At 41.0% G+C, this 9,361-nt stretch overlaps 1 protein-coding gene across 1 annotated transcript in view; it reads right to left on the minus strand.

Annotated features, from left to right (window-relative positions):
* The window catches only part of ARFGEF3 (ARFGEF family member 3), a gene marked incomplete at both ends in the record, with an annotated part of 80,075 nt that extends 71,000 nt beyond the window's left edge, over positions 1 to 9,075 (minus strand). Inside the window, 2 exons of the mRNA XM_079532687.1 lie at positions 7,868 to 7,919; positions 8,991 to 9,075. Of these exons, the coding sequence (XP_079388813.1) occupies positions 7,868 to 7,919; positions 8,991 to 9,075 (137 nt within the window). The remainder of the gene's footprint in view (positions 1 to 7,867; positions 7,920 to 8,990) is intronic.
* Positions 9,076 to 9,361: the final 286 nt, after the last annotated feature.

Consider the following 9,361-nt stretch of genomic DNA (forward strand, 5'->3'; position numbering starts at 1 on the left):
TGTAATCTCTGTGATACAGCACCACTCTCCCTAAAAAAAAAAAGATTATTGCCCTTTGTGCATGAGGTAGGGGAGACACTGTTCTTAACTCTGACGACATGTCTTCATTATAAAATAATCTGTATCCTTCAGCCGATCTTATTTATTAGCATTTGAATAAGCATAAAGATGAGGTGAGGGTCAGATACTCATCCTCAGAGAATATCTCCTGCCCAAGGGCAGAGCACTCACTGAACTACCTGAGCCTGCAATTCTAAAAGCTTATCAAGAAAAACAGTTCACACAGTTTCAGTGCCACAGCTCTTCTTGGACAACCCCAGCCATGTTTCCTTATCTAGGGCAATTACCAACAGACTCCTGATTTTCTCACTTTCTTCTCCTTTGCAAGCACTCAAAGCAATCACATGTTTAACACACACATGCTGCTATCCCATCATCGTCCTGAGGGCAATGTTTTAGTTGTTACAAATTGGACAAATGCTCAAAACTATGACAGCTCTAATCTTTTATTGGTGCTATTCCTATGCTGAATAGATTACATAAATCCCACAGTAACTGCAGGCTTTGGCCACAAATCCAGAACAGACGTTAAGAAAATCCATAAAAGGAACAAAGAGCCAAAGCAGTGGTGAATATAAAGTTTCACTGCTACAAAGAATGTCAGGAAGGGCAAAAAGCTGGTTCATGAAATAGTAAAAACTTTTAAACAGCACGTATCTTTAAAGACACCAAAACAAACCAACCAACCAACACCACCACACACAAAGAAGAGCTGCAGATGTCCCTGTTCATTGCAGGGGAGTTGGGCTAGATGACCTTACAAGGCCCCTTTCACCTCAAATTACTGCGTGATTTGTAAGAGTAACAGAAATAATCTTTCAAAACCCATGTACTTTTTCCCACATTGCCAACTTCATTTCCTTCAAGAGCCATAACTCTGGCTGATAGGCGTTCAGGGACTGCTAGATCAAAGGGCCTTACAGCATTCCTGGAATCATGTCTTGGCAGCAAGAATACAGATATGCAAAATGGAAACTGACCCTATACACTCCTTCCCTCCCCAATGCTGTTATGTCACTTTTGTGATCCAAGAACAGACACAAAGCTCTGTTGAGACAGAACTACACGCTCATTGCACAAGAAGTAGGGCAAGCTATGGATCTCTGAATAAACATACACATTGACCAAAATCTTGTATCACACAACACTGCACTGCCTTTCTCAACACTTGGTCATACATGCATTAGGAATGCAATTTTCTAAATCAAGATCAGAGCATATACATCATTTATATACACAACGTGGGTTACACAAATGCCCCCAAACTCCGGATACAGCATGTAAACCGACAGCACAAGGAGATACAGCTCAGCAATACACACTGCCACTAGAACTTCTTGTCCACAGGCCTTCCAGGCAACTCACTGCACACTTGGTGAATACCAGGAAGCAACTCTGAAGTGGATGAGCAGATAAGCCACGTACTTAGCAGTGAGGTTCAAGAGGAAAACCGAGGAACAGTAAATGCCAGGTTGTTGTGGCAGTAAGAACAGGAAGCAATGTTTTAATAAAGAATAACACAGATGTATGTTCAAAACAACCTATTCCCCTCCCCCCTCAAAAAAAACCTACAAAAACCGACCTCAGTGACAGTCATTACTCCCTCTCCACTCATTTCTCCTGGCCAAACTGCTACACTCATAAAACACTTCCAAACAAAGCAATAAGAAATTCAGTGTACTGCTATTCATAGATTTTAACAAGATACCACAGTAAAACTAGTATATAGAAGGGGAAAAAATGGCTAAATGAATACTAATGAAGTTGTTCATTTATGTATCCATTAATTTTTTCCCAATTTAGTTATCTAAAAGGTTCTACATGATTTAAGATAGATGTACAATGAAATAAATCACGAACTCCAGCCTTTTACCAACCAGCATGCTAATACACTACTTTACAAACTTGAAGTATTTATTTTGTTTTTTTCACATTCCTACAGAAAGACATATGCTCTACATTATTATCTTGGCCTACGGCACTCAAAAGATCACAGTCTCAAGTGATGCTGTGGACCAACTCTTGAACTACAAACGTTAATAGGATATCAGAAATTGCAGTTAAGTTTATGTACAAATATAATTCAGATAATCTGTTTTGTAACTCACAAAACCATTATCAGAAATGTCCACTTATCAGATGGGTCAGCATGCAATGGATAACAAAACAGAACAATCAGCAGAGTATCATACTTCCCTACCAGCCACAAGAGATGATAGATGACATACTTGTCGAGCGAGACATGACATCTGCTTGTATTCCTGACAGATCTGCCCCTCTGTTTATATATTCCCATAATAAACACATGTAAACCTTCACATTTTAGAAGCATTGTTCTCATCAGATAAGTAGTAACTCTGTCTGTTCACTATTCACCATCCATTTAAGGTTTGCTTAAAAATTCTTAAGTAAGAATTTTCAACAGCTCACAAATAAGTTGAAAGTCTCCTTGTAGTTAGGAAAAAGAAAATTAGGGGTGCCAGATGGAAAGAAGACCTTCTATACTGTATTAAAAAAATACATATATATATATATATATTTTTTAAATCAGACTTAGAAAATAAGCATAACAACTAATCATCTTCCCTATCCATCCTCATCCAGTAGAAACTATGAGAAACAATGCACAAGATAAAGCAGGTAAGAGAAAAATGAAATGATGAAATTACAAATATTTCTTCACAATATAGAAGCCAAAATGGACCCCAAGCCTCGATATTCTTTAAATGGATGAACTACCTGCAAAGTTAAGTGGATGAAAGTCTCCCTGGTATTTCACATTTGGCCATGATCATAGCACATTTACCGTTTTTATTACTTGTTGAGCACATACATGATAGAATTGGTATGCTGTTTTATTTAAGAGTTCATATGCCACAGTTACTTCTCAGCTTGCCAGATGTAAAACTATAGATGTAAAAATAAATGGCAGAGTAGAACCTCTGATTGCATCCCCAAATTCCCATGACTGCAGAAAAATCACAAGTAGGGTAGGTATTCAGAGGTTACCTAAAAATAAGACTGACTTCTGTTTCTCACTGCTCTTGCTGCACTGATTTCTCAGACTTCACAACAGCCCTTAAAAACTTGCACCAAGATGAGCGCATGGGCACAAACAGGAGAGACAGAACTAGAAATAAGCTGCTTATTACAGGAGAACTTGTTTATCACCAACCTTTCATCTTTCCAGCTCTAACCCCCAGAAACACTCACTAGTTTTGAGAGATAGATGTGAAATACCAGAGGGATGCAAGCTTTTCCAGAAATAAATGTAAGAGCAGCTTCCAACAGAAACAGGCTTATAAACACTCAGCACCTGTGAAAGCCAGAGTCTGTATCTCCCCGATTAGGCACACAAAATAGACATCTTGAAGGCCTGAGCCTGTACCTTCATTTTATTTAATTATTTCCTGCAATCAATACGTTGAAGGGAAAAGTAAGCATTTGGAAGACTTTTCTGCATCTTCTTTGAAGAAGAAATGCAAGCTACGTTACTTACAGTGCAAAAATGCTTCACTCATCATGTCTCACGACCATTACTTTAACATCGACAGGGAAAAGTCTGAGCTGGCACAGACAGTAACCAATACTATCAAGAGTCTTGCCTATGCATTTCTGCACTCAATCACACTCCTCCAGGATCAAACTCAGGTTTCTGGCAATGCTTCTACTACAACCAGCTAACAAGCACACTATGCATTTGGCCATTATTTTGGTTGGAAGTCAATTTCCATCTCAATTTCATGAATATTAATCTGCCTTCATTAGTTCTTCTTAAAGGCTCATTTTCTCGTGTCTGTAGAGTTACCTTTCACCAAACACATTTCAGCCTCTAAAACTGCAATGTAGAACCTTGCCAAGAATTAGTCAAGAAGAGGGGCTAGCTCAGTGTAGGTGGTTGGCCTTAGGACAGAACTTGTCAGTTGAAAAACAATGAAACGAATGTGGGCCAACTAAGGAGCAAATAATTGTTGGTTGGCAGACAGCATTAAGCTCTCTCTTAAGCTAACATCCACGTGATCAACTCCTTTTATCTAATTCATTATTTATAAGTCATTCATCCAGTCTCCTCAAGCATTTAGTACATATTTAATTTTCACAACACCTGTTCATCAGAGACATAAACACCACCATTTGCCAAAGGAGGCTGTGGATGCGCCATCCCTGGAGGCATTCAAGGCCAGGCTGGATGTGGCTCTGGGCAGCCTGGTCTGGTGGTTGGCGACCCTGCACACAGCAGGGGGGTTGGAACTAGATGATCACTGTGGCTCTTTTCAATCCAGGCCATTCTATGGTACTCATTCTATTCTACAATTCTATTCAGTCCAGGGTAGGGTTACATGACTATCCCTTCCCAAAAATTTAGTAGGCATCAATGGCAAAGTCTTGAACTGACAAGCTCATTTTCATCCCATTTTTCTCTCTAATCTTTAACATTTTGTTCAACGCTCCGATCACAAGTTGAAGTGCTGAAAAACACATGCATATTTCTACCTCAAGGCAGATCTGGCAGGACTCAGAGGGGAAGACTATATTTGTTGGAGATTTGAATCTCTTTAAGAAATGAATCACTTAAATCATGCCCCTCGCAGAATTAATATTCAAGGTCATCAACTGAGTTCATAAGTTCAATTAACACCAAAGGAAGCTGAACAGCAAAATAGTCTCATTTAGCTGTCTGAAAATATGCCCAACAGATCTCTATTAAAGTAATTAAAGAATGACATTCCAGACAGAATGCCCAATCATTGCACTTCCTTGGAGAAAAACCGTCCCAGGTACTCCCAAACACAGCAGATTACCTGCTGTCTAAACTGCTGGTGCTGGAAACAGCTCTGATACAAATGTTACAGCTGAGCCAGCTATCTACCTGCACTTCAAGAAACAGTATTGCACAGCCTGCCCTACGTACCTTTTATATCTTAAGGAAAAAAAAAAGGGGGGGGCAAGAGGGGGATGCATGGAAAGAGTAACAGTTTATACCCTCTCCTCCTTATGAGCAGAAATCATTGCTGAGTTGCAACAGAAAAACAAGGATTTAAGTAACGGCACAGCCTCTGCATTTAAAAGCACTAACACCAGCAGAAGCCAAATACTATGTTGTAAAGAAAGAGAAACAACACTGACTGGTGCACTTGCTAGATTTGCTGTTTCTGGAACTGAGCCAGTATCTACCTCAACTGGGCATGACAGCTGACGAATGTCTATCCCACATTCTCCTACAGTATAGATACACTCTAAATTGTGAACTTGCCAAAATATAACAGAGGGAAGTACTGATGTATTTTTCTTGTATTCAGTATATTCTAGTGACTCAAAAATCTCCTACTAAACAAGCTTAAACATTCCCTCTGCACAGAGGGTACTCAAAATACTCATTTATCTGTTGTTCTTGGAATAGAACTCAAAAAATATATATTTTTCTCCTGAACTATTTTCCAATCTGCCCTTAGCACTGTCAGTATGTTGCAACTAAGGATTTCAGATCCAAATTACGGACTAGGGCCACTTGGAGTGAAAATGCATACCATTTTCCCCACCAACTCTAATATTACAGAATATTCCAGACTACATCCCAGCCTCTTTGCTGCTACATCCAGTAGTGTTATAGTAGAAAGGGTGAACAGAAGATTCAAAGTGGATAAGCAGCCAAAGGCTGATATGTGTTAAAGCAGATGATGCAATCCACTGCTGTTCAAGATGAAAAAAAGTTAAGGAGTACAGTCAGGATGTCTCCATGATGCATCAGTCTTAGTTGTATTTCTGGTCATTGCCTCATTTTCAAGGCTATCTTTTTACAGTGTTAGGAATCAACTTGTCACTATGCTGTTCTTTAACAAATAACTAGCAAAAATGAGCTTTTATCGTAGTTTCATTGGTACATCACAAAGGAAACTCCAGCCCAAGATGATCACCTGGAGTCTAATAGAAACTTGTTAGCAGAGAATAGAAGAGTAAGATCAGAGTGCTGGTGAAATTAGTATTTCTCAGGGATGGTCTCAGGTTTTGCAGCAGTGCCATACTGAAGATCCTGTTACCAAAGCTGTTATTCCAATTCTCTAATGTACCTTTCATTTCTTAAAAAATGATACACACTGACAAAAAACCCACACACTGCCTCCACATTGACACTTGTCAAGATACTAGCTTTATTAAAAAACAAAAAGCAACAAAGATTCTACAGCAAAACTAAACAAATACAACAACAAAAACATTGAAAGAAGAAAATAGGCATACCTGTAAACAAGCATTAGGCCAGTGAAAAATGAGCTAACAGCCAGCTAAATCATACAGAATGAAAACAGTATTTAAAATAAAGAGACCATACCCTTTATAAAAGACAGAGACTGTCAAATTGGAAAAAAGCTAAATTTTCTCCAACCACACTGCACAGTAAACAATCTAATGGATCTCCTGGGAATTATTCATCTAACTGTGTTGGATGTGCATGTATCCGGATTTGGTTGTGTCAGATCTGTGCTATATCCATTCCTTATTGACAGGAGGCCACTTATGGACACTTATGGACTGCACCTGACAGGCATCCAAGAATAGCAAAAATACTGCCCTTATTCCTTCCCTGTTTGGTGACTGGTCTAGAAAAATGAGCTCTCCAATTCCTTAATTTCCTTGTGCAAAGCTATACCAACATGAGTGGAGAGAAATTAAGCAATAAAAATACTCCCAGGAGAGTATTATCATTGTGGTTTGAGAAAAAAAAGGTCATCTTTGTCTGCAGTTATTAGTGGTTGCTGTCCAGAAAGATATCCAGGACAGGATAACTTCATAGCAGCACTTCTACATACTCTCTTATAAGCTCAATTATGTATTGCCAAATACTTCTGAATAAGAAAGGATACTTCTGCATTATCAAAGGTTTCAACTGACTTCTTCCATGCATCTGTTGAGAGGCTCTTTGAACTAATGCTAACTTTTTAAGCTTTCATAATGTTTCCTAATAAGGAAACATTTCACATCTTAATTATAAGCTACATGACGTAGTATGTACCCTAAGGTTTTCAACATTCTCATCTGATGCTTCTTAGTGGTTCTGTTGGAAGGGACAGCTGTGGATGTTTTATCCTTGGAGGTGTTCAGGGTCAGGCTGGATGGAGTCCTGGGCAGCCTCGTCTAATGGGTGGTAAACCTGCCTATGACGAGGTGGTTGGAACTGGATGATCTTTAAGGTCCCTTCCAATTCAAGTCATTCTATGGTAGCAAATAATTTTGCCTGTTTACTTCCTTCACAGCATTGATTTCTAAAAGGAGATCTTAAACAGCACCTCCATTGTGAGGTGTGGCCAAGTGAAGATAAGAAAAAAGGATGAGACTTACTCAAGATAATTCAGCAGGCTAGAGGAAGCAGGCATAGGAACTGTATTATTTAAGTTCCTAGACAGTGTCCTAGCCATACTATTATATTTCTAGAATATTTATTTTTCAATAAAGAGGAACAGATCTAGATTTAAAAGAAAATATAGACACAAAGAGAATTGAGAAGCATCACCATACTGAAAGCAAACTGTATCAGACCATAAGACAGCCCTATTTGCTAAGTGAAAAGACACAGCTATACATACTTCTTCCCATTATTACAAATTTTCTTATATTTTATTCATGTATGAAGGCCAAGGGTATATCAACAAATTATTCATTAGGGTTAACTTAGAGATGTGTATATATATGAACTAATGAAAACACAGATTCAGCCTCTTCCTATCTACCTCATTTTTTGTTGTTGTTGAATTTTTACTTTAATTTAACAAATGCTCACAGTTCTACCGATGTCAACATTGCATATTCTTACCTTAGCTGATAAGGAGGTATCTTGATAGTAGCGTCAGGAGAATCCAAGGTTTCTGTATAACAAAAGGAAACAGCAAGATAAAATAAACTGAGTTCCACATTAGTAATAGAATCTCTGAAGCAGTGATCCCCAAAGCTTACACCTACTCCAGCTGACAGAATATCTGTCACAAGTGCTCCAATTCTCCATAGATTGACATGGCCCTAACAGCACACTGGGTATCAATGAGAAGGCACCAACAACTCTGTGATTCTCCGATTCTATGAAATAATAGCCTTTCCTCAGTAAACTCCCTCTTAATGCAAGCATTTCAGAATCACAAAACTGGAACAGTACAGAGGATATCAGCATGGCTGCTGCACAAGCACAGCATCAATTCATGAAGCACACAGAATACCAAAGTGAAAGGCCAGTAATGAGACAGCAACAGGTATGGACTCTGCTGTAACAGTGTACCGTTAAAAATAAAGATTGCCATCTCTCAAAACCTAAAGCAAAGCTAGGTGCACAGTTATCTTGATATATCTTGTTTCGGGTCACACTGACCAGAGCTCCAAGCAGTTACTGCCAAAAGAACCTCAAATCACAGCCCACAAACACTGAAATTTACCTAACCTCATATTCACATAAAAGAACTCATTTTAGCAACTACGCATTGCATTATACAGCAAGGATCACAGAGCTCACAGAATCCAGAAAAAATACATATATAATAATAATAATCCAGCTTTGGAAATAGAAACCCGAATCTAAGTTAGCAGAAAAAACTGCACTAGAGTGTCCGTTTACCGTGATTCATGAAACGGGGAGGAGGGAAGCGGTTGAGATAACACAGCCCCACACAGAAGGGATCTGGTTGCCACTGACACCTGTATTTGCCTCGGAAGACCCTCGAAGCCAACACCGAGAACGGGGCGGAGGGGCACATGGCTGTTCCTCGGATGGCTGAACCGCTACTACAGCACCGAGCCGCCCGGCCCCTCGAGCCGCTGGAGGCGCTCCGGTCCCGCCGGTGGCAGAGCAAGTTTTGCCGAGGTCTCGCTGCCGTCGGCGGCACAGAACCCGCCCCTCACCGCCGCTGCGCCCACCTGAGCCCCCAGCGCCCCGCGCCCCCCGCCCTTACCGATGGCCCAGGTGCAGCTCTCCTTGATGGCCCTGTGCTTGCTCCCCGACGCCTCCTTCTGCAGCTTCCGTAGGATTTCTTCCATCTTGCCTTCCCGTCGCGTCGCCGCGGGGGCACAGGTGCAGGCAGCGATAGAGGAGACGGAAAAGCAGCGCGATGCGGCACTGGAGCTGTCCCCGAAGCGGCCGTGCCTATGCGGGGACGGTGCGCGGCACCCCGCAGCCTGCCTGCCGTCGCTGATGAATCACGCCGAGCTCCATGGCGGGGACACGTCAGTTGTTGCCGCGGCGGAGTCCCTCCTCCTCCTCCTCCCACCCCGGGCAGGCTCCTGTGGCGCAGCCGGGCTGGGGCCGCGCCTGGCCCCGCCCGCC

This window comes from Tetrao urogallus, assembly GCF_951394365.1.
Source record: "Tetrao urogallus genome assembly, chromosome: 2".
Lineage (NCBI taxonomy): Eukaryota > Metazoa > Chordata > Aves > Galliformes > Phasianidae > Tetrao > Tetrao urogallus.